General features: G+C 42.8%; 1 protein-coding gene across 2 annotated transcripts; it reads right to left on the bottom strand.

Annotated features, from left to right (window-relative positions):
- Positions 1-1,856: 1,856 nt before the first annotated feature.
- LOC133966449 (vinculin-like) lies at positions 1,857-25,625 on the bottom strand. Of its 2 annotated transcripts, XM_062401385.1 has the most exons (22): positions 25,218-25,622; positions 19,401-19,471; positions 18,162-18,312; positions 17,307-17,415; positions 16,116-16,238; positions 15,128-15,288; positions 12,780-12,870; positions 12,535-12,682; positions 12,298-12,451; positions 11,840-12,015; positions 10,865-11,055; positions 10,010-10,209; positions 9,624-9,752; positions 9,350-9,499; positions 9,129-9,237; positions 8,691-8,993; positions 8,483-8,607; positions 7,293-7,478; positions 5,679-5,855; positions 4,545-4,748; positions 4,354-4,458; positions 1,857-3,608 (listed from the first exon to the last, which is right to left on the bottom strand). In XM_062401385.1, the coding sequence occupies exons 1-22, from the start codon at positions 25,383-25,385 to the stop codon at positions 3,462-3,464; spliced, it is 3,378 nt and encodes a 1,125-aa protein (XP_062257369.1). In that variant the 5' UTR covers positions 25,386-25,622; the 3' UTR covers positions 1,857-3,461. The 2 variants fall into 2 exon arrangements, with proteins under 2 accessions (XP_062257369.1, XP_062257370.1); XM_062401386.1 differs by lacking the exon at positions 5,679-5,855 and having other exon boundaries at positions 25,218-25,625.
- Between the last annotated feature and the right edge of the window lie 984 nt (positions 25,626-26,609).

Genomic DNA, 26,609 nt, shown 5'->3' with positions numbered 1-26,609 from the left:
AATTACACTTTGTAAATATCTAAATGACATTTAGTGGTTATACTGTGGTCTATTAGTGTTCTTAGGTAGACACAAGAGGCACTTGAAGTTCAGATGCACTAGTCCAATACTATTTGAACCTCAGCATCTGGGGTTCCAAATTTGTAAAATTATACATTATATGTATATTGTTGTTATAATTTCAGTTTAAATAAATCCTGAAGAGAACAATTTGGGGTTGTTTGTATCTGTGTAGGCCTACTATAAAAAGCACTTTGCATTTTAAATTTTTGTACTTGTACTTTTACTTTTGATACTTGAGTACATTTCAACACCAGATACTTTTGATACTTAAGTCGATTTAATATGAGCTACTTAAGACTTTTACTCAAGTCATTCTCTGACGGGTGACTTATACTTTTACCGGAGTCACTTCCAGGTAAGATATCTGTACTTTTACTCAAGTATGGCTTTCAAGTACTTTATACACCACTGCCCCACTCAGACGGCTAGGAACCTGGGCGTAACACTCGATAGCCAACTCTCCCTTACTGCCAACATTACTGCAACAACACGGTCCTGTAGATTCATGCTGTACAACATCAGGAGAATACGCCCCCTTCTCACTCAGAAGGCGGTGCAGGTTCTGGTCCAGGCTCTGGTCATCTCACAACTAGATAACTGTAACTCCCTTCTGTATGGAAATAAATCTGTGTCATCGGGTTTTGAAACAAAAAAGACATTGAATTTCTAGCACTGAATATTTATGCATGGAAATTATGTATTTGAATGTTTTTCAACGTTTAAAATTCAACTGCAAAAAATTCAACCTAAAAAAATTCAACCGCAAAAAATTCAACCTCAAAAATTCAACCGCAAAAAATTCAACCTCAAAAAATTCAACTGCAACATCCGGGGATCCAAGGAGGAGCAATCGATTCCAGATTCAAGATCGGGAGCGTGCGTGAGGTGCTTCAGTGAGTGTTTAAACTCTTCTATATGCCATCGGTGTAGTTTGTTTCTGTAAGATGTAGTAATAGACAGCTGACATGTGTACATTCACGGACTTTATTGGACATAAATTAAGTGGAACTTAAACGAGATGACGTTCGGATTTTTTTTTCCGAACGGGCCAGTGACTGGCATGGGTAACGCCAGGATTTCAATTTTGGATGGGCCACTATTTAATAGGAAAAATAATACTTATTATATGATCCCTGCCTGACTTGTTTGTGTTTATCTGCTGTAGACGAGCTTTAACAGTGCGCCGCTCTCTCTCCCGTTAAAAGTGAATGTCGCTCACCCAGCTCTCTCTCTCTCTCTCAATCCACTTTATTTCATGTGTGTCCCTGACGTACACGCTGCGGTGATAGACTGCGGTTAGAGTCAAAGATGAATCAATTAAATTAAATTATGATGATATGCTATCAGTACAAGACTCTTTTGATATTTTTTATTTGATATTTTTATTGTTTTTTATAGCTTAAAATTATATTTATTTCAAAAACATAATACATACAAATATACATGCAAAATATAAAAAAACAAATAATAATTCAGAGTTTCAAAAAAACGTTAAGGGGATAAAAGGGGGCCGGCACCCACCAATATTTCAGTTTGTGTCTAAATATTTGAAAAATTACCTCATTAGTCTCGGCTGCACTTTGCCTCTAGTGCCATTTAGCACCAATTAGCATGCAGACATGCTGAATTATATTAACTTGACATGCCTAACAGTATACCTGCTTTAGTATTAGTATGCTGAAATGACTTAGGTCAACTTGTAAAAAACACTGAATACTTTGATTCAACTCTCAGGACATGGAGTCATGTGTTTACGTGCTGACAGCAGTGAATCAAGAGGCCAACTCCCAAAGCATAATTCTTATCTTTTATTCTTCCAAGGCACAGCAGATGTGTTGGCAGGGCTAGAAGCTGTATCAGAATACATTCAGTGTGTGGATGGACACATCAGGTACACAAAGAACTACACCCTGTCGCTCTCAGTGAAGGGTCATGTGACTGCTACATGCTCAGTAGGCCCAAATCAAAAATAAAGACGCGGCGTACATTCTGTGCTGCTATTCAGAGCTCTCCATCACATGGACGGCTCACTTGTACTGTCGAAGTGAAGCCGCTTACACACAGGCACACGTACAAACTCTCCATTTAACAGTTAAAGTTGCCATTGTAAAAAATAAATACTGTTTAGGGAATAACAATCTGGTTCCACCTAATATTGAGGAGTTTCCTGTGATGAAGCTTTTAAACAGCTGTGTAGGTATTCCAGACAAAAACACCTTTATAAGAGTTATTTAAATTTAAACCTATAAAAAACAGACAAAAAAAACAAAATCACTGTCTGATTTCACATTAAAAGGTTGTTTTTGTTCTCAAACCACCTGGGTTGCCTAGAAAATCTGCGCTAAAATTAAAGTTATTCAGATTGAGACTACTTAGGAGAAAAGTCTAAAAGGTTTAAAATCATTGATTTTGATTCATTTTGGAAAAGAAATCCCAACAGTTCAACTGTTATAGAGATAGTGCAGAAACAAGACAATACAATTGGTTACAAAATGCAAAGCAGGAGAAAGCGTTCTCTCTTGTATTTGGCAAAAAAATCAAACACAAAAAGTCCTCCAATTCCCTAAATAAAAAGGGTCTGTGTTGTTGTTTTTAAAAACCTGGAGCTTATACAGTGCGAAAATAAAAACCTTTGGTATTGTTCACTGTGACAGAAATTAAAACAACTCAAAACACATAAAAACACCTGAACTAACTTTTGCTTTACTGTCACTCATACTACCACTGAGAAAACCTCATGTCTAAGAATCAACCTTCCTGCAATCAACAATTTGTTTTACTACTGTTTACTACTGTACTATTGTTTTAGAAACTGCAGCTTTGGCCTACAAGCTGTCAAACACTTTGATCCAGAATAACTTTTAGTTGTTTGCGTACAGACGCTTCACTGGACAGCAGTGAGGGCGTGTCACCTTAAAATCCACAGTTAAGAATAGAGTTATTACTAAAAGTAAACATGAAGAGTGGAGAGCCCGTCATCAGCTCCCACATTACTTCACACTCTAGTGACAAACTCATCGCTGAGTCCATAAAACAAATAATTAGTGTATATACAATAGACAATAAGAAACTCCCTGAAAGAAAACATAACACTGAGTGAACATTTTATTTCTTCTAGGAGATAATATCTTAATGTCATAATCTACTTTTATAAAATAGAAAAAAACTTTCATGCAAAAAATATATATACTTGGGATTTGGATAGACTCTCATAACACAACATACCATAAAAATATATATTAAAAAGTTACAGATAAAGGGAAGTGGAGAGCAAAGCTGAATTCACTCTGGTGAATGAAACCTGCTCGGTACCGGATCTAACGCACACGATAGGTGTGCACGTCATGACTCCGACATGAGGTGTGTGCTGTCGCTGTGTTTTCAGTGACCAGGTTTGTTTATTGGTACCAAGGGGTCTTGCGCACCCATCGGAGGGTGCATCCTGAGTCCGTGCGGATCTTGATGGAGGCGGCTTCTGCTTCCCTGACGGTCTCCTTCACTGACTGCATCAGATTCTGGGCATTGTGGACCAACATCTCTGTGGCCTGGTCGGGGAAACATTGGGTGAAGCAGTTGATAAATTAATAACAGAGGTTGGTAAAAATGTAAGTATTGGAAGAAGAATTCAGATTACAATTTGTATTAACTAAACAAAAATAAACAAACAAAAACACTAAATATCAACACATTCATGTAAAAAAACTTAATGTTTTGCTTCTTAAATTTGTATTTGAACTTTTCTCTTAGCTTTTTCGTTAAATTTTGGATTGAATGACCTCCTGATTTTTTATTAAGCCTTTAGCAACTACAGTATTTAAATGAAAAAGCTTAAATAAATGTACTTTTTCACTACCAAAAGTTATTAGAGATGCACTGAGATACACACAATATGCTGAATCAGTATGTGATACTGACAGATTAGGAATCGGCCATGACCTGACGACAATTAATAGAATATTTTCGTCATCAGTGTCACTAAGGAATTCGTTCAGTAATTCAGTCACTAAAGTAACTGTAGGTCTCCAACTAAATACCAGTTCATCAAAGGTCAAAGCCGCTGTAACATCAGAGAAAAAGCTAAAAGTTATGAATGGTTTTGTTTGTGAATTTCAGAATCAGAAATACTATTGATCTCTCAGCAAAACTGGGTTTTGATACAGTTACCTCAACCAAGAACAGAATTATATAGATTTATTTGACATACTTCTTATTCGCTCTAAGTTCTAAGTTGATATCGCAGATAATTTGGAATAAATTGTGTGATAAATTCTGGTATAAGTCCAGTTTTACCTGCTCTGACTCCTCTTCACTGATGTTTGTCCGTCCCAGCATGGTGGCTTTTACGGTGGAGAGGATCTTCAACTGCGTGCTGATGGTCGGGATGCGCTCACACACCTGCGGAAGCAGAGAAATATGTAAAGCATCTTCTGGACGAGACACACAAGACTGTTCATTGTGCGTTTTGTTTTGTGTGTTCTTACCTGCAGCAGGTTGGTCCTGATGCGTCTGTCGGTGCACTGCTTGGCCACCTCCTTAGCCAGTCTCGTCACCTCATCCGAGGCCTTGGCGATGTCCTTGGCACACTGAATCATCGCCCGCTTGTTCCCGCTCCCGCCGCGCACCAGCCGGGACATTTCTGCCATCAGCAGAGCCATGCGCTTGGCCGCCGCGATGATATCGTTACCCTGTGAAGAAGCAGGAGGACGAGGAAGCAGTCAGGGCTGTGAGCACCATAATGGATGCGAGATAGGAATGCAAGAGGAGCATTTTGTGTGGGTCATGATTCCACACATTTTTCCGATGAGAATCCAAATGTGGGATATTAGAGACGAATGCTGCTGAATGAATTTGAAATACAAAAGCAAAAAAACGGCACAAAGTCTTCAAGCGTGTTAATGAGAAGGCTGCATGCAGTGTCAGGGCACGTGAGCACATATTCCTCAACCCCAATGGAGGAAGATAAATCTGAAATTTAGAACCATTGTAGTTGGGAGGAAACTGTGATCTCCCCTTCATCACAGAGGTTAGAACCCGTGAGGTGACCTTCACAGAGCCGGAGGGAATCAGTACACACCCTGGGGCTCCAGGAAGCAGGAGCAGGCCTCATGCTGGCTGAGCAGGCAGTCTAAATGGCAAAGATACGTCACCCACAGGTCTTTGGGGAAACTGCCATCCTTGGCTTCACAGGTTAGTCAGACAACGAGTGACTGACAACAGCGAAAACAGCGAAAACCATTTTACCTAGTCGTGAACACAGGGGGAGGGACTTGTGAGGCGAGAAGCAGTTTATACTAAGTGGTGCAAACAAACAAACAAACCTGCCATTCCGACAACCCTCGACCTATTAGTGCAACCTGAGCATTAGCATCAGCACAACCGTGTGTTTGAGTTTGAGGCAACGACAGCTGCTCTCCGTGGTGACAGATGCAGAGCAGATGCTGTGACTGTCAGCTCGTGCTCCAGAGGGTGTTGGTTTGTCCTGCAGGGTGTTTTCTTGTGTGTTTTCATGCGTGGATGTGTGCATGTGCAGCTCCAAACAGCTGACGCCATTTACAAAAAAACATCTGAGCCACATCTGGTTGTGTGAGCACTCATGTGCATGTGCGTGCGCAGACCTTGCTGGACCATTTGCGCGCCTCCTGGTGGAGAGCCTGGGCGGCTGCCAGCATGGGTTGATTGACAGGCTGGTTGGAGGGCATCATCAGCAGCTCTGGCTCATAGTCATCCTCACCATCAGTAAACTCATCGTCATCATCTACCTCCCTCTCCTCTACCACCTCCTCATCCTCAGGCTGGGCGTGCAGGGGCAGGGGTGGTTGGAGGAGTAGGGTCGATTTGGGATGGAAAAGGAAGGAGAGGGAGGAGGGGGAAAGGAGGAACGCGGAGGAGAAGAAGGGGGAGAGGGAGAGCCAGGGACGGGAGGAGGGAAGGAAGCATTTAGTACAGTATGCGAGGCACTGGATGGAAGAACAGAAGAACAAAGGAGGAGCAGATGCGAAGGCTGTAAAGGAGCGGGGGGGGGGGGGGGGGGGGGGTGAAACTGAACGCTCAGGCAGAGATGTTCAGTGCAGGGCAAAGAAAGAAAGAAGAGAGAGGAGCCGGCAGCAGGGGGTCGATGTGCCTGAGTCTGAGGCTGTGGTTTGTAAAGCATTTGCACAGTCAAACTGGGTCTAACTGTAACCAAACCAGTGGGCAGGTTCCTTTTAGGAGTGTGATGGGGAACAATGTGCAGTGCTTATTATAAGACATTTCTTGTGCCTGGTTTCCAGCGACACCTCTGATGCACGGACCATAAAACAGGTGAGGAGAAACTGTCATGAGAGCGACAGAGGGGGAAACGGTGACAAGCTTCTCAGAGAAAAGAGAGCAACCGGACATTTTTCCTGGATAATCACTGGTTATATACATACACAACATAACTGTTCCTTCACACAGCTCCTCCACACAGAAACATTTGGACACACACACACACACACACACACACACATAGAAGAAACATAGACATAATATGGATAAAAGATTAGCAAGTAAGGTCTACTTTAAACATAATGTGCTTCTCCTTATGTTTTCGAAACCTTTGAACAGATTACAGTTTCCTCTTGAAGAAGGGATAAAGCCACTCATCTCCACATTTCAGGTTCACATGATTTCAGAAACTAAAACTTGGTTTCAGGATATTCCCAGTATGTGAGAAGTGCTGAACTGAACCCCCCGGATAATCTCCTGACATTCTCCAGAGGGGTTGTACGTGAAAACGCAGAAGTCTCAGTGAAAGGCTCCGGCCAGTCGCCAAATATAAAACTCCGGAGAATGTCTGCATGAGCCCATGTGAGAACACAGCAGGAGATTTACAGTGAGCCAGTGGATGTGTTGATGATGTTTCAAACACGATACAGATACAAAAATGAAACAACAACAACTAAGAAAACAAAGTATGAAAATGCAGATGAACACGTCAACATTGCGTTTGGTGACAAAGGCAGACATCAATGTCAATGGGCTAAAAACAAAAACATGTGATCTCCATGGTGGAATTTTTTGTTTTTAATTTAAACCTTTAGATCATCCAAAACACGTGCGCTAATATGAAATATGGATTTATCACGAAACCAGCCAACTTATTCTACCCAGAACTGTATGAATCTGAATATCAGATTTTGAAATGATTGGCTTTTAATGGGATGATTGTGCAGACTGTTATATTCCTTTGAACGTTTGTGTGAACTGACCTTGCTGGACCACTTGCGCGCCTCGTCATGCAGCTGCCTGGCCGCCACCATCATGGGCTCGCTGAGCACCTCCCCGACCTTTGGCTCAGGGAACTCCTCGTCCCTCTCTTCTGGGGGAGGGGGTCGTGGCGGCGGCACCTCGCCCTCTGGCAACGGGGGCTTGGGTGGCGCCTGCTCATCACTGACCTGGAAAATAAACACAAACACACACATTATGTACAAATATGTATTGAAGAGCAAAGAGGGTCATGGGAGACAAAACTACTGATCCAGAATAGTTTGAAAGATGCTACATTTGATAAAAACTGCACAATAGACCTTGTGATGAAACATGTGACAGCGTGTAGAATTGGTTTAACCCCAGTTGACTGAGAAGCTGCACTGAACACAAAGGAACAGGTTGATAACAGTCACGTTATTCTCAACCCTGAACTGGTTTATGAGTGTTGCATTGGAAATGTAGTTTCAGAGTCTTTTTCTCTCCACAGACAGAACTTTTATCAACAGCACACTGGGCTGTATCACTCTTCTGTTCTGTGCATTACATGTGACTATAGAAGCTTACATTAATCCTAATTCATTTTAAGGTGTTTTATCAGCTTTTAAATCCCTGAAAAGTTTTTTTTTTTTTCTGACATAACTATGACGTATTTGCCTGGTAGCCTCCTTTGCTCCTCCAGCTAAATCCTCCTGAATGTTCCTGAGGTCAGAACCAAAAGTCATCCGTCATGAATCACACCCTGACACAGTGGAACGCTAGACAAAATCTCAAGACACAGTTTTCTTTAACCATTCGTTGCCCTTTAAATTGAATTAGATTTATTTATTTTAGTACATATGCTATGAATTACTATAGATTTGGATTATTTGCCTTTATGCTGCATTTATTGCATGAACTATGCTATAGAAATTAAGTGTAATGTTACATTATAATTGATTATCATTATTATATTGCTATTAAATGTAAATGTTTTCAATCTGAACTCGATGCAAACACTAATGACATAATAATACTTCGAAATACTTTTACTCTATATAAAGAGACTATTACATTTAAAGACTGGAAATTCGATTCAAGGTGTAAAACCTAAAAACTCAACGTATATAAATCGCAACAGATTTGAATGACTGCACTGGTAAAATAAACCAACAGCCTGTGTGTGCGTGTGTGTGTGTGTATGTGTGTTTACATGGAGCTGGTCCAGGTCAGGAGGAGGAGGAGGGAAATCAAGCTCCTGAGGTTGGAAAGCTTCTCTAACTTTTCCTACGGCACCCAGGATCCTCAGACATGAGTCCAGGTAGGCCTTCTGCAGAGCTGCATAGAAGAGAATGTACACTGTGTTTCCTTCTCACACAGAACAGTATATTGAACATGTGATTCGTGGTGTATTCCTTTACCTTTGTCTTGAATGTTTCCAGCCACCGCCTTGGCGTCCATCACCATGGGGGAGATTGTATGTGAGAGGATGTCTGACGCATGTTTCACCGTGTCTCTGAAGCGCGGGTCTTCAGAGTTCTCCACTTCCTTCTTTGCCACCAACAGGACCCGGTTAGCGCGTCTTGCTATGCTTGTTGCCCCGGCAACAAGCATTTGGGGCTGAACATTTGCCATGGCAACTCGGCACTTGTCGATGTCTTTCTTTATCGCCTCCTCGGAAGCGTCTAGGAGAGATTTGGTGTCGATGGCCTCGTCCACCAGACCTGACGCCACACACACACACACATACACTAGGATTAACCTCTGTAATCCCAGCTGTAGATTGGGAGATCTATATGTTCAAAATGTGAGATTGTCAATAATTACTGAAACACAAGAAGTGTTGAGAAGCTTCTCACCAGTGAGTCTCTCCACGTTGTCAATCCACTGGTTCTTCATGGTGTCAAAGTGCTCGTACGCTGCTTTGTTTCCAGGATTCTTCAACAGGATCCGAGCAGCCGAGGTCACCTGGTACATTCACAAACATGTTAACCTCAGCATGGGACGGACTCTAACAGCTTTGTGTTTCACCAGTGTCGGTGCTACAGTATATCATGGACTCTAGAGCAAACAGGAGCACCTGTGGCGTGAGGTCCCTGGCATGTTTCACAGCAGCATGAATCCCCTCTACTGTCGTCTTATTGGCTGTTCCCACGGCAGCAGCCTTCTCGGCAGTCGCCCCCAGCCGACCTGCGTGGGCCTCGAAGTTCCCTGCACGCTCGTCGAAAACCTGTCGCCAACACAAATGTATATATCATCAGACGTTGCACGCTCAACATCTGGATTGTGCAGATTCAGTAGAAATGAGGTTTATTTGCTGTAACCATGTTCACATATTTCTCTGTGCTACTGACCTCCTCCCTGTTTGGGGCATCAGCTGGAGCAGTTGCAGCCACAGCCAGCAGCTTGATAGGGGTGGTGGTGTCACTGTAAACATCGGACACCTCCTGGGTCATCACCTGCTGCATGTGCTGCCTCAGGTCCTGGTGGGAGCAGAGGGTGTCGTATCAGGCCACAAGGGGGAGCTCTGCACCAATACTTGTTTTTGTCATGTTTTTCATGACTGCAGCATTTGATGACATGGAAATATTATACATGTGGTGTGAATCGTTAAGATTTAAACTAATACTCAGAAATATAGGGATCTTCAATATAAACTAAAATGCCCACAGAGGTAATTTGGTTGCACAGCATTCATTTCTTATTATAAATAAAAATGATGTGTGTGTCCGTGAGCTACCTTGAGGCTTTCCTGCAGCTGCGCGGCTGTGGCTCGTGCGTGAGGAGCCTCTGCCTCTCCTCTGGCCGCCATTTCTGCCAGAGATCCCATCAGGGCCTCTGTTCGGTCGCAGCGTCCAATCATGTCCTGTCGATACGGGCCTAACAAGCCTCCTGCCAACCTCCTCCCTTCTCCAACCATTCCTCTGATCGCTGCCTGACCTGGGGAGAGAGATAAGGCAGAATCAATCATAAAACCCCAGATACATAAATTACAGGTGCTTTTATGCAAATGGAGCATTCACAGGAACTGAAAGACAAAGGATGAGAAATGACTCAAGACTTCTCTTTTCTTGAAATACATATGTTTTCTTGTAAATTAGACGTTGCGGTGTTAAGTGTCACATGCTGACCTCATTGATTTCTATATAATTCGTTTATATCTTCACAGAAAGCATACAGCAGGCAGGTACCTGTGATCCACTGCAGCCTCTCACACTCTGCTTCCATAGGGAAGCATGGGAGGAAATAGGAAAAAGACAGATGACAAAACGGGGATACACCAGCACGCGAAAACAAACAATACAAGTCAAGTTAGTCAGTGGGTGATTAATGCTCGGGGAAAGGAAGCGACATCAGTTTGCAGCACGGCCATTTCTGTCGCTCATTCAGAACCGTTTCCTGAATGACTCAAAAAACGCTTTGCATCCTTCAAGACACCGTATCTGATGTCTAATCGCTGCCATAACCGCCCACACACCCCCTCCATCGTTCACATGCAGGAGGCCGACGGGAGGCGTAGAAGGTCAGATTATTTATTTTTAAAACCAAACTACTACCTCATCCTTCCCCAGAGGCGTCATCCGACCGCACTCACCTACTCCTCTGTCGTCCACCCCGGGGTTGTTCGCCCAGCGGAGGGCCTGCTCCATCTTTCCCTCCAAGGTGACGGCGGGCTTTGCAGGCCTCATGTTTGCCACGGCACGGTTGGTTTTCGACTGCAGGTTCATTAGCGCCGAACCAATCTGCTTTGCCAGTGCACGGGCCTCCGGACTGTCACCTTTGCCCCTGAGACAGTGACAGACAGAGATGATTAAAAGAACAAATACAATACCGATTTTCAGCCTGAAATTCACCAATTCCCTGTTAGACACTGTTCTTAAAGGAAAATAACACCTTCGAAGGCTAATGCCACTTCTCCATCTTTTGTCAACTTAATTGTTTGTGTATAATGAGTTTTTTTTTACTGTCATATTGCCATCTACTATTTCTGACGTCGTATATAACCCCTAGGTACAGTGCAAGCCCTTATAGGGCAGTTTTAGCTTAATACAAGAAAGGAAATATAACTACATAGAAAGTTGTGGTGAGGATGTGGTCAACAGCTGGGTTTCTCTGGTTTCCTTTTATGGGCAATACATGCAGTGGAGGTGCAGAACATAAAATATGTCCCTGGTGGTGACTCATCTTGGTATGAATCTCTGCACTGCAGTAAATGTATTATACTCATACTGTCACAAACCCAAACTGAAACTTATTTTAGTGGCATGAACCTTGAAGAAAGTGCTATTTTCTCTTAAGGTCTCGTAAATATGATTCCTCAAACCGACCCACCACATCACCACCACGGCCCCATCGGTTCCACACCATATTCAAAAAGTTAAAGACCTTATGCTTGGACTGATGCCCAAGGTTGACAGGCAACAACATAATTTCCAGGCAGGTAAAATATGCCATCTACTGGTGACATGAGGCTGAAGTTTGATTCTGGAAAAAAAGAGTGTCTAGGAGTTACTTATAGTCATCACAAGACAATATTAGGCGTGCGTGTGTCGGAGCAGGGACAGCGTACTGTTTGCGGAGCTCCACGAGTTTGGCGGTGAGTCCGGCGATCTCACTGATGGAGCGCAGGATGTCGTCCCTCTCTTTGGGATCTTCGCACAGGTCAGCGATGCGTTTGGCCTCTGCAAGCAGCGCTCGGATGTTCTCCTCCCCCTCGGGACCTCCGTTAGGATCAGCCAGCCAGGCCTAAGGAAACACACATATAAGAAGTTCTTTTCTAATGAAATATGCAACATAAATCTGCACAAAAACACCACAGGAGAGCCTCAACAATGAGACGAGTTCACTAAATGTTGAATGTTATAAGCAGTTTCTCAAATCCACAGTCATTTATGGAATTACTCCCCCACTTGCTGGAAATATAAAACTAAACCAAAACATGAGGCAGAAATAGGACAATGCATGGAGTAGATATGATTCACCTGGGGGAAGGTTAATATGGATGACTGGGTTGCTGCTTTGTCTGACCTGTGCTGCGTCCAGCCTCCTGGCGATGGCCTGCTTGGCGTTGATGAGAGCCTCCAGTCTGCGGGAAGCTCCGTCCACTTTGCCAAATAACAAGTCTAAGCCCTGCAAGCACTGGCCGGCACGCTGCATGCACCCGGGGGTCTGGCCCTGGCCTCTGCACACAAACAATTAACATGTGACGTGATGACAAGATATAATATGTTTGCACTGGGTTCATTAAAATTCCCTCATACAAACCTGGCTCGTAGATCTGCGACCTGGTCGGTCATTTGTCCCAGAGCCTTGGTAGTTACAAGAATATCTTTCCTCTCCTTCCCGGCACACAGCTCTCCCACCTTACCAGCTTCGTCCAGTATCACACGCAGGGCGACCTCGCCGTGGCCACCTGGGGATGGCAAGGCACAGAAGGATGAGACTGTGATGTGACATCCGAAGAGTTGATTGAAATTTTTAGCATGAGGAAAAAACTCCCCCACAGTTACCTGGCTGTCCATGAGGGTCTTTGAGCCAACTATGAGCTAGTGCCATCTTAGACTCGATCAAAGCAAGAGATCTCTTCATAGCCTCCATATCCTGAGGTAGAGAGAAAACACAGCATTGTGTGAGTGGGTGAGTGGGTATTAAATCAATCACAGGTTCATGACTTTTTTAACAATAATGTTCTAAAATAAACTGGATGAATAGGTTATGAGCCTTAATTGAAGAATAAGCTGATATTATTGTATATTTTGCTTAGTGTCAACAAATCCCATTTACAGATGGTGTGTCTATTGCTTCCAACTGCTCTGTCCTGCCTGTAGCTCTCAGCCCTGATTCCATTCAGTCTAACTGGGGATATAAATCTTAGAAAATTGAGTCACAGACATGAGCTGTAGGTTTTCTCTGGAGATGAGATTGATTCAACATAAACTAGAAGGGGCGCAAAGGTCCAACAGTCCCTTTATGAAACCACAGTCATTTTATTGGATCCAGATTTTTATACGAAACTGCTCATAAATTTCAGTCTTCAGAACATGCTGGATAGAAAAATTAAGATAGATGAATTATTTTCTGATAAATAAACAAATATGTACAATAATACCCTATAAAAAAATTCTGGATCTGCACCGAAGGTTCTTCCCTGACCCATTTTGCTGTAATCTGTCAAATGTTTTTTGTAGAATTCAAACTTCCTTGGCAAAGGCAATTACAGAGCTGTTGATAAGCTTCCATTTAGAAGATAAAGCAGTTTCTGGGTAGACAAGTAAAACCTGTTGGTTTTGATCTTTGGGTTGACAGGAATATAAAAAAATGACCTCTAATTTGTATGTAAAGTAGTTTAATCATTACTATTTTAATTATTATTTAAAAACATTTACAGCTCCAACCTTGGTGACTATTTAAAAGTGCATAATGGGTATTGATAAATGATTACTGTTCAAAAAGCATTGCTGCTCAATTTATGACTTAATTATGACTTAAATTGGAACACAGTCTACTTTCATTATCATTCATTTATATTAATCTCTAATGCTGCACTAAATTATTTATTCATGAGGCATAAAATCATGATTAACAGCATTATTTATATTGTATTGTAAAGTGGGACCTGTATACACGGACCTATAAACTGATTAGTTGATAAAAAATATATTGTTATTTATAATTAAGTGGAAAATTAGAATTATATAGAAAGGACAACAATCTCACAGTTAAGATGCCACAAACACATATTTCTACACCAGATGGAGAAAAAAAGCCTTTTTTCCAGCTCAGAGGAGAATGATCCACTTAAGTGGAACCGTTCAATACAGCTCATCTATTATGGATGTGTCTGAACAGCAAGCAGTTTACTTCCATAATTCATAACCAGAGCAGAGGACAGTCACACTTGATGCTCAAACAAAAAGAGTATGCAGTACTGTCAATTGTCCACAGCACACACACACACACACACACACACACACACATACACAATCACACACACACACACACACACACACGCACGCAAGCATGGACGCACGCACACACACGCCAGTGTCTCACATAGAAAACATGCAGGGTTACAGGTTCGACTAGTCAATCAGATCTTATCTTCACCGGTAAAACATCCCACTATCTGTAACATATGTTCCCAAAATACTTCCATAGCATTTCACTCTGATTTAAAAGTTTTCTCAATTTGTTATCAATGACTGTATCACACCATAAACATGAGCAGCACGGGAAACAAATGCCATCATTGAAACTCATAATACATTTGTTAATAACTGTCATCTCATGCCATTTGACTCAAATGGACATCAAGAGACAAACATATGCACATGTAGTAATACAGTGATGAAGCACGCGTACTGTACGTCATCACACAAGCTAACAGTGAGCGGACTGAACACAACACGTACTTACTGTTTGATACCAGCATGACAGATATATACATACATACAGTATATATGTCAGCATGGGGTTGTACAGTATTTCCCTTTCTGGATCTCATACACAGATATATGAATAAATACACACTCGCATGCTGGAAACTGCAGAGGGGCAGAGAAACAGGCTTACCTTCTACAGGGAGGAAAAGAATGGACGAGAAAGGTAAAGAAAGAAAAGGAAAAAGAAAAACCAGGAGTTATACTATCGAGCCAAAAGAAAAGTGGAGACAAAGTAAAGAGTGATTTTTTGTAGTGATGCTCTTTGCAGCAGAGAGCGATTTGTGGATTGTGTGGATAAATGTGTGTTTGAACAGGCACTCCAAAGCAAAAGGGGCCGAATTTGATTCAGGTATGTGGAGAGTTTAGGGTATAAAATGAGGAAATTGAATAGTCCCCATATGCAGCACAGAACATACCTTGTTGGCCCAGGCGTCTTCATCCCACGTGGTGAGCTGTAGCACTCTTATAATCTCGATGATTTCAGCGCTCATCTTTTCAAATGTGAACTTTCTGTTCCTCTCCGCCTCCTCCACGCCGGCACCTCGACTGGTCTTTGTTGAGACAAAGATCTTTATAGCTGAGGACGGAAACATGAGTTTGAATGATTATAGTCGGATAGGAGCAAATAAAATCGACTTCTGGCTGTATTAGCCTATATTTTTGGCCACCTGAAGGGTAGCATATAAAAAATTATTTGACAAATTTCTTTCCCCACCGAACATCTGCCAAAGTTCATTAATATTAATTTTGTTTGATGAATGTGAAGTCCAATATTCAGTCTCTTTAAGCTCTGTTTTTGGTCTCCACCAGCACTTGAGGGAAATGAGGTAATGAAATATTCCACTATGATTTCCACTTGGTTGCTAATTTACTAGCCACTAAAGTCATATTCCTTTAAACCAAAACAATGTGCGGAAAAACTCTTTAAAGCTTTGTGTGACACCACAGTTAGGAGTGGTAACCATGTGATCCATTGTTATATATAAAAATACTGATTAAAGCCATCTTAAATTGTAAAATGGCTCATGCATTGCCAAACCACAGGTCCAAACGTTTGACATTACATCCACAATGAACACTGATATTTGAATGCACAGCACAGAGGCTGTAACAGAAGCTTTAACCGTGTGTCTGTGTTCTGGTGCAGATACAGTATGACATTCGATAGTAGAGCTGCCAGTGGTGGATATGTGTGTGTGTGTGTGTGTGTGTGTGTGTGTGTGTGTGCGTGTGTTTGTCTGTGTGTGTGTGTGTGTGTGTGTGTGTGTGTGTCTAGTCAGTCTGACATCCCCGCTAACTAATGACTGTAATTATGAGGGTTGCTATAACAACTGTTGGATGCTCAGTGAACTGCATTGCCATAGACGCATGCACGCACACGGACACACACACTCACGTACACACCTGATATGAGAACAGGCAGCAGCTCTTTGACAGTGCTCATGGAGTTGACCAGCATCTGTCTGTGTTCTTGGTGCGTCAGCTCCTGCTGCCTCTCCTCAATCATCTTTGACATTTTGGTCATCCCTGAGGAAAGAGAGGGAGAAACTAGTACAGTGCGCATTGTCCTGTGAGAGTTAGAGGTTGTCATTATCAAACCAACCAGCAGGTAGAACGCACACAACGGTAATGAGTTTGGCGATAGCATCACAGCTTTAACTTCACCTGAACAATCAGAGGTGTCCCTCAGTGTTTTCACCAATCAACTAAAGCTCCAACACGTCCAAACATCATTACTTCATGAGTGACTGAACCTGCCCAATGACGGCATCAGTCAAGTGCGAGAAAACCTTGGCATCAGTTTTCCTCGGGCTCATTATGCTGCAGTGCACCGACAACACAATTGACCTCTGATGATAAATAGCCTGTTGATGCTGCTGTTCTCATGCCAGTGAAAAGTCTCTGATCCTTAATCAGAGCATCTTAGTGTCAGAGGAGCAGTAGACAGTAGATCTTTTAGTTTTTCTCCATCAGAGACAAACCTTTAACCAAGACTATTGATTAACATAAAGGTCGACTGCACAGTTCATGGAAGTGGCTTTATGTCAACATCTCCACTAATGCCAAAGAGCGTGATGTAGTAGTGATCTTTTAAACTAAGTTAAGACAATTATTTATACAGTTTCGTGCATTTATAAGAATTATAATAAAGATATAAATCCTTGATGCATTTGTTGTTGATGTTAACAAATATAATGCTTATCCAAAGCTGGCCCCAATATAATTGCAAATGTATTGCAAATGTATTGAAATAGCCCAGGATATTGACAGCTGGCTGAAACCTAATTGAGATTTCAATATGTATTATAAGGACATTTATGAATCAATTAGATTGGTAGCAGCAAAACATTACCATTTTCCAAAAATGCTTTATGTTTACCGTTTTTGAAAATCGAATTCTTTTTGCAACATCGCAAATTATGGAAATCAAAAAATCTTTATGTTAAAAAAAACTTGGGGGCTCTTCCTGTAAGACTCTGAAGAATTCTAAACAGCAGAAATATACACATGGACTTGTTGTCATTGAGTTGCAGCTTTAAAGCAACATCTCTCATTCTTTCTTTCTTTCTTTATCGATAAGTTTCTCTTGCTGACCTGGACCCAGGTTCTTGGTGTAAGTGATGAGGTCCTCCATGGTCTCCACCACCTCAGCTACAGTCAGATACTCCAGGATTCCTTTACATACTCTGATGATCTTGCGCACCTACAACACAATAGAGGCATTACATCACAGCCAGAAAAATCATGAATACAGACGTAAAAACATTGGCTGATAATGAAGTGATAATGGTGATAAGAGACAAATTGCTTAATCAAACAGCAAAATTCAGTTTGCGTGTAAGGTTAATTTTTTAAAGTGTTGAAAAACCCTGTAATTTGTGTGGTGTGTGTGTGTGTATGTGTGTGTGTGTGTGTGTGTGTGTGTGTGTGTGTGTGTGTGTGTGTGTGTGTGTGTTGTGTGTACAGTCTTGTGATGCACGTCTTGTGACTGTGAGAAGTTGCTCTTTAAAGAAAATGTGGCTAGTGATGAGACATGAGCATTATCACGTGTCCAATGTGATTTCACTTACGCACACACACACACACACACACACACACACACAAACCCACTGACAGATCTACACGCACACATTGCAAGCTAGTAAGGGCCCTATCCTCACATACAATATAAGCAGAACAATCCACATGCACACACACACACGCTCTTGAGTTATTACAGAGGGAAGTCATTTGATCTCGGTGATTAGATCTGGCTGCATCCAAGACTCCATTACAGACTTTCTTCAAGCCGAGTTCCTCTTCCTTCTGTGCAGCTATATAAAGCTATATTTCCCTGAAAGATACCAAACCTCTGAAGTGAAAGTGACTCTCAAGGGACAGGCATGGAACCTAAAGAGACAAACACACGCATGCACACACACACACACACACACACAAACACACACACACCTCTGCCTCATCGAAGGTGAGCAGCAGGTCGGACGTCCCCGACAGTATCCCTCTGGACCCATCGATCAGGTAATCTCGTGCAGGAACAGAGTATGGATCTGCCTTTAGCATCTGCGCCGCCTGGACAAGCTTTGAGCTCGAATTCTCCACCCTGAAAAAAACCACACACAGCAGGTTTAGGACGAGCGGTCGGAAAAAAAAAACCAGCGTGTACATTTACCAACGGAGGGAATGCATCGCCTAAATAAATCACATAGATCAGGACTGTCAGAGCTGTCAGAGGTCAGACTCAAGGGCCATACATGAGACAAGTGGGTAGATTTATGAGATTTTTCTCAGTCTGCACATATAAGAAGGTGAACTAAGGGTGATCTGGGATTTATAGAAATGTGCATTTGTAGTAAAATGACAACTAGGGAGGATGTCTCCATTTTCCAAACAAAACGAGGCTGATAAAAGTTCTCATCTTTCATTTTCTTTCTTGAATTGACTGTTCCTCAGACTTCAGTGATCAGGTTATAGCGTGAAGAAGTTGATGGATTTTAAGGGCCCTTGAATAAAGTCAAGTCCCTCCTGTTTTTGACCCCCGTTGGTCAGGGTATCAATGGCTGCTGGTTCATCTATATTTAGGCGAGTTCACATTCCCACATGCCCCCTCCTAAGCCGTGTGAGTCAGATTTATGGTGTAGTGTCCTGAGAGCGAGCAGTGAGAGAGCAGTGTGTGGATCTGACTGAGGTCTGGAACTTAAAAAAAAAAAGTGGAAGTGTGAAAGGGAATTAGGGAGAAAAACAAGCTGAAAACAGATAATATTACCACAAAAGCACTAAAATTCACAAAATGACAATACACACACAGGCAAGCTAGTACAGCGTGATGTCAAAGTCAAGGTATTGCAGAGTGGTCGCTCTCAGCCAGCACTCAGAGTTCCTGTCAGCTCTCTGGATGCAAGCTGGAAAACAACAAACAGCCACATGGTTCTGATGGTGCAGCCGGACAGTCAGCCGCACTCAGCCTCAGAAGTGGCCCTTTGTTTCAGCTGGGAGCGCAGCCACGTTTCCGACCATTAAGTCTCCCGGAATCCGTTTTTCAACAAGTTCTCTGTCTGCTGAGATAAATCGGATCATTTCCAGAGTTTTGTCACTGGGTGTTTGTGTGAGTGATAGAGAGAGAAAGGGAGGGCAGGACAGGACAGAGGGAGCAGGGCCTCTTCTTGTAAAGCCAGCTTCACACACACTTACTTAATGAACGCAGGGGGCATGTCTCTCTTCATCACCTGGTCTTCGGTGGTTTGAACCGTTTCCTTCCCCACCTGCGGCACACACAAGAACCAAGCATTTGTTTTAATATCATTAGCTGCAGCGAGACAGGAAATAGTATTCGAGTGAGCGCTATTAATAGTCTGCATGGGTTAACGGGTGCGGATCAATTCGCACCTATTTCAACCATGCATGCATGTCATATTTGTCAGGCTTGGAGGCGAAGCAGCTCAGGCTGTGGTTGACTGGGCTCTGTGTTGTCGTATATGAGGGCAGGTCAGAGGAAAGCTGTTTGTTCTTATCTAAATTGACCCACACCTTGCCACAGACAGGCGGCCTGTAGTGATGACACCAACTCGTCACCAGTACAGAGTCAAAAACGCTGATAATGTTTGCGGATAATTCTCCACAGTAAATCAGGCAAACTCTGCATTTGGGACCTCGTGAAGTTAAATTGTGTGTTTTAACTGCACTAATCGAAGTGGAAGAACTGATTTTTCAAAAGCCTTTCACAGCAATGTTTTTCAAACAACTGTATTTGATGCCCTAAATTTAATATTTTTTTAATTTGTATTATTACTATTTTAGTTTTATATATTTGTGTATTTCAATAGATTAATGTTAAAATGATTACATTGTCTAATAAAAGATTCACTACATTTTTCTGTAAGTCTGGCTTCATGCAACTCATACTCATGCTTCACAGATATGTAAACAGTTATGAAGTTTTCCAACCCATGGGAAACATTTTAAATATGTATATTTTGTCAAAGCAAAATATGCAACTGGTTTAAAATGTGTTTATTCTTTGACATTGACCCAATTAACTTTTTTACCTTGATGGGCAAAAGTTGTCTTATAATTGTCTTTGTTTGTGTCATTTAGTTCCTGATCTCCTCTCACGAATGTAAGTGTGGTTTCATAAATGGACAGTTAGGCCTAGGTGGAGGTATGGGCTCGACTAAGTGCCATTCTTGCTCTGCTGCCAAGATTGTGTTTGCTGTCTATTGAGATGATGATGATGCATTTGTATGAACCCCTGAGGCTTTATTAGCTACACTCTCAATTATTAAATGATCTATATCTTATCTAATGGCCGGGGCCATTGGAGCACAGTAAGAAACTAAACAAATCGGTACTGAACACTAGACATCTTATAAAATGGACACAAACATAAAAGGCACATCGAGAACAAAACTACACACTCACACCTAAACGCAGGGATACACAAGTGCCTGACTCTAGCCCTCCCACACAATATATATCCTACAACACCACATATACACACACATTTGAGTGCACACACACACACTTAAGATGCAATTACAGTGAAACGATGACATCAGTCTCTTGCTGCTGCGTCGATTAAAGGCAGTTAATAGGCTTCCTGGCTCCAGAGACTCGGGCAGCCGCCATCATAGAACACATTCAAACAAATCCAGTTTCACCAGGTCACTGAGATCTGGTCTTCACGTCTGATCTCTCTTCAGATTTGACCCACCATTTTGAAACTACAGACAGTAATGCTGCCGATGACTTCCTCTCGTCATACACTAAAACAGAGCAAGGAAATCGATTTCTGAAGATTTTATGCTGCTCTGAGCATTGACTGAAATAATGTCATTATTGGGAAAAAAAATGAGAAATAGACTATTATCGCAAATCTGCAGGGATTTAATTTTGTCACTGTGAAACCTTATAATTAATGTTCACAAACACTTGGGACATGATCCAAATATCTGAGAGCCTCCGTGTGTCTTGAGGAAGTTCCTGCTTTAAAAGAACAGCTAGATTCACAGCTGGAAAATGTGAAGAATGCAGCTCTGAGAACAGGGTTGATGGATCTCCACCAGAGTCACATCAGGTCACTGATCACACAGTTTCCTGTAAGCAGGAGCACTTGGAATTGATTATTCGATACATAATTAATGTGAAGGTAAGTGGTTTGCTGAGACCCGCTGATGTTGTGGGATGTGTGTGTGTGTGGCTGAACAGCCTGAAAAGACAACTGACAGCTGTCAGTCAAAGCTGACAAAAAAGAATTAGTCAGGTCCATTTTCAGATCCACAGGTATCAACTCAAATCAGCTATAGTCCAATCAAAGAATGATGAAAAAAAGTGCAGTCGGGCAAATAATGATTCTATTGAATTAAACATTCACCCAAGTTTTTAGCTCTGTTTTTGTCTCCACCAACTCCGATGTTGTGAATATCTGGCTTCCTGCAAATGCTGCACTATGGTTACCAGCTAACTTTGTCCATTTGCTGTGTGGTACTGAGCATGTTTATAGTATGATCAAACTTGTTTTCTGGTCCTGTACCTTGTAAAATCAAAACAATAAGCCCAACGGCACAAAAAGGGGAAATTAAGATTTTAGTTGTGGGGGAAACTTTCAGTGGGTTACTGTACAGTTTATTTGATCCATAACTCATAGTGGAACTTTCAAGACACACATAATGACTTTGATCATTGTTTCTTTAAAAAACTAACGTAAAAAACCTGAATGAAAAACAAATGTGACATTTTCCATCAATCCCTTGGCCGTTAGAATTAATCGTTTCACTATCAATCCCAATAATTGAAATTTATGGCTTATATAAAATATAGGTTAGGAGTTGATTTGGGGGAGACTGAGGATGTGTGAAGTCATCCTGAATCTTCCAGTGAATAAGAACAACCCAGAGATGGCTAGTATCTTGATGGTGGAACAATAAGGCTTGGCAGAGTCTGGACTGGAGACGGCAGAGACACTTTCCCCTCCCTCGCAGGGTGATGGCGTCCGGCTGCAAGAGGCTGTTTCGCCTCTTCTCCACATCTCTCCTCTTCCACCCCTCATTCAGCATCATGCTGTTTCGACAGTTTTTAGTCGGGAGTCTCTCGCTGCTCTCCTCTCCTCCTCTTTCTGCTGTTCCTTCAGGCCGCAGTCACTTCACTCAACGGTAAATCTATTTATTCCTTCCTCCCCCTCCTCCACCCAGGCACACTCAAGAGTCTGTGTTGACTCCCTCAGGAGTACGCAACTTCTCAAACACCACGAAGGCGTCTCTCTCATCAGCCCCAACTTCAGCAATCTCACACTATTAAACCAACCAACCAGCATTTTGGAGATCTGTCGGTGGATCAGTGACAACCCAACGCATCCACCTCTGACAGATTGAGACTGACACCATCACCATCTTGTGTGTGTTTCTCAGTGACCTAGATTTTTTAAGTACCCCCTACAGTGATCCCACCCTGGACGGGTTAACAGTGTAATTGTATCAGTGTGCAGTGGGACTCAAGATGGTGGCACGTTGCTGTGTACTGACTTATGTCTTCGCAAGTGTAGAACTGAATCTGCTTTCTAAAATAAAGCATATCTTCTCTCAAGTGTGTGTGTGTGTGTGTATTTCAGTGTTCGGTTTCCTTTACATCCAATTAAGTTTGTCTACCCAGCAACCAGCCCCTGCTGATTGTACCAAGATCCTTTTGGGCTTTCCTTCAACACCTTCTTTTCTCTCCTTCAACACCTTCTTTTCACCCACTTCTGAACTCTCACTCCTCCATCAGCGAACTACACAACTATCCATCACCTCCTCTTCAGCTGCATGTTCAGCTTGTGTCATCGCTGTGGAGAAGTAAACCCAAGAACACAACAGGAAAAGAGCTGAGGCCAGAGGAAGACATTTCAACTTGTCTTTCCTTTCCCGTCAGCTATGGGAGGCCTTCCATATCTGACACCGCAGAGTCACTGTGTCTTTAGCCCTGTAGCCTCAGATCTCCATCAACCGCCACCCAGCGACACGCCCGAGGCTGCCATTAGCTTCCTTCTGCTCGCTGTCTGGACGGATCAGCCGGATGGTTCCACAAGGACAAGCAGAGAATAAGGGGGGATGGAGAGGTGCGCCCTAAGCAATGGGAAATCAGTGTCACTGAGTCCTTGATATTGCGTAAAAGGTATTGCGTTTAAGGTTTTTTTATTTTTTATCCATCTATACACGTCAGAGAGTTTGAGTTGAAACTGAATGGTCCTTTTCATTATCAGTTAATGAGATCATTTGTCATAATGAGCTTGTGTGTCACAAAGGGAGGCAGCAGCGTTGTGTCAGAGCTGGATACGACAACAGTTCAGACCAAAAAAGGTGCAGAATTCACTAGACGTAAGAACGTTTTTTACAATCCACTCACAAAGTTCTGCAAATGAAAACCACAGCAGACTTGTTCTCAAAGAATATTTTTTCTTGAATAGGAAACGTGGCCAGAGGAGCAGCATTGTGTGATTCATGTGTTCCAGCTTAAATGTAGAGAGATGATCAATCATAAAATCAATCAAAGATTTTTAAAGGTAAAACCACCAAAACTAATGAAAGCAAAAGAAAAAAAACTAGTAATAAAAACATTGAATATTACCTTTTTTTATATTTATATATATATATAAAATTAAATAATATTTATTTTACTGAATCAGGAACTGTACATGATTGGCCCCTATGTGTAAATTGTAAAAGAGTAAACCAGACATGACCCCACACTGCCCCTCCCTGACTCTGTCACAAACCTACAGTTCATCATCATCACGCCTGTTTGACACAAAGCAACATGGAACCAGCTTCTTTCGCTAATCCAAGCATAATAAAAGTTGTTCCTCCTGTCAGCTGCGTGAGTGAGGCCCTGTCACAAATGCATCATTTTGTCACTGACCTCTGCTCAGCATTAATGATGTGGGCGGTATTGATTTTTCCAGTCAGTGCATGCAGAGGACACATCAGTGTCTGAGTGAAGCTTTCAAAATGACCATTTAGAGTCAAGATGACAGAAGAGGAAAAGCAGACAGGGGATAGAAGGAACAGGGAGGAGGTGTAGGGGGATGAAGAGGACAAGTGGGAGTCTGATGAATGTCCAGAGAGTGTTGCTGTAGTCTCTGTGGAGGTTATTACCATGAATGGATGCAGTCAGTCTATTAAATGCATTGTTCTACAAACTGCAAATTCTGAAATAATCCAAGTGAGTTCAGTAAAGCTGCAGGAACATGTGTGTGTGTGCGTGTGCTTGTGTGAGAGACAGAGACACTCAGTTAATTCAGTCACCACTCGTTTCTTCCGCCCGCCAAACTTCATTGAACTCAGCAGCCATCTGATTATTATTCGGGAGCAGAGTTTAACAAGTTGTGTTGCACATGCAAACATAGACACACACACACACACACACACGCACACACACACACACACTCACACACAGTCGGGTCTCCATAACTTCAGAGGGCATTACATTGACTCACATTATTTTCCTGGACAGCTTTCCTAAAACTAAACCTATCCCTGACCTGAATCTTATTGTAGACCTAGCCTGTACCTAACCATACCTAACTTAACCTAAACCTAATCCCAACCTATCCCTATCAAACCCTAACCTGATGGAAACCTAACCTTAAAACATGCCTTCAACCTAAAATGGAATGATTTACGTTATGGGGACTTGTGTTTTGTCCTAATAATGTGAAACACACACACACACACAGATGACACTGCAGGAGCTCATGAAACACACATGATCGTCAGCTGGGTCTATGACACTTTAATCTCATTTTAATGGCGAGCAGAGATCAAACTGAAAGTGCCATTAATGGGAATGGAAGCCAGTGGGATGAGAAGGACCTGCTCTGTGCAGAACAGACACTTTGATGAGCTGCTCTTCTCATGATTTATCACACTGATGGAAGAAGAAGCATTCATGTCACACCAGGCTCTGGGCTGTTGGGAAGTTTGGGTGACTGGAGCGGGTGAAGAGGAGCAGTGACGCCCTGCTGTGGTTCTAACTCACCCGGACAAGGTTGCTGACTGCCGCCTGCACCGCGGCCACCGGCACCGTGAGATCCGGGATGGCTTTCCCGTCCACCTCCCCCTCCTCGTGCATGATGACCAGGTGGGAGATCTGCTGGGCCACCGGCTCCAGGATACTCTCGATGGTCTTGGTGTGGAACACCGGCATCGTGAACGACTTTGCACCGCAGCTCCGACAAATGAAAAGGCGGCTGGTCGCTCCAGCACCGAGGATCTCCTGCTCGTCTCCGGTCCTGTGCTCACCGACAGCCGCAGGAGGACAAATCCCGAGTCGCGAGTCCAAGCAGCCCCTGAGAGGACAGCTCCTCCTCCCGGTGTGCAGCCCTCGCTTCCTCCGCTGAGCACCTCGGTCCCGGCTGGGCTCAGACGGTCGGTGTCCTCCGGTGGGATTGACCCAAAATCGTGACAGGAGAATTCGCCGCCCTCCACCCAATCACAGCGAAGCAATACAGCTGCCAGGCGGGTTGGTGCTGTTGCGCACTGACGCTTCCCCTGCACGCACGCATCTAGCACACACACATACAAGCACACACATACAATGCAAATGAAAGCTCTTCCCAAATTACGTCATGCATGCGAGTGGCCCAAAAAAGGTGTTGGGCAAAGTTAAAGGGAAATAAGGGACATGGGAGTAAATGTGTTACAAGGGACACAAGGTGCAGCATCTAACACTGAGAGGACATATGTGAACCTGCTCCTGTAGCCGTTTAAGGTCATGTCCATATGTGTGGAGCCACAGAGGACACAGGGCCGTGGAGCTGCATCTGTGTCTGTAATGTGGTAGAAAACGGTTGGTGTCTGCCTTTTTGTCATGAAGCTTCCAACCTTTATCTGATATTTGATCTGTGTTCATTAAAAGGTGGGTCAGGGGTTCATGTCTCCAGGCCTCAATGTGCAGGTCTAAATAAAGACTGTGGATTCAGTTTGCTGCTGCTGCTGCTACTGCAGCTAGGAGAAGAAGTCTTGAAAGGTCCTGCACACACACACACACACACACACACACACAAACACAAACACACACAAAAACACACACACACACACACAAACACACAAACACATACAAACACATACACACACACACACTGTTCCTCCAGTCTTTAAAGTGATCCTTGAGGAACTAGCGGGACAGCTAGTTGAGGAATTAGCTGTCCCGCTGGTTTGAAACCCACCCAGCCGGTTGCACTAGAAATTGGGGTTTGCATTAAGTTAAGGCAAAGTAGATTACTATATTAGATACCTATGAATTAGAGGGATGCATTCAGATTCATCCTGTACAACACTGACCCACTGAACTGTTACCATGTACATTCTGCTCCCCCACTAATACAACTAAATTTACCACTTACTTACTAGACATATATTCATATTATTT

This window comes from Platichthys flesus, chromosome 12, assembly GCF_949316205.1.
Source record: "Platichthys flesus chromosome 12, fPlaFle2.1, whole genome shotgun sequence".
Classification (NCBI taxonomy): Eukaryota; Metazoa; Chordata; class Actinopteri; order Pleuronectiformes; family Pleuronectidae; genus Platichthys; species Platichthys flesus.
This window is presented reverse-complemented; position numbering and strand designations above follow the sequence as displayed.

Coding starts and splice junctions, on each gene's coding strand:
- LOC133966449 (XM_062401385.1), bottom strand. CDS start 25,385: ATGCCGGTGTTCCACACCAAGACCATCGAGAGTATCCTGGAGCCGGTG. Junction 15,289..16,115: donor GCTGCCTGTTCTCATATCAG/GTGTGTACGTGA, acceptor TTCCGTCCTCAG/CTATAAAGATCTTTGTCTCA. Junction 9,238..9,349: donor CCAGGGACCTCACGCCACAG/GTGCTCCTGTTT, acceptor TGAATGTACCAG/GTGACCTCGGCTGCTCGGAT.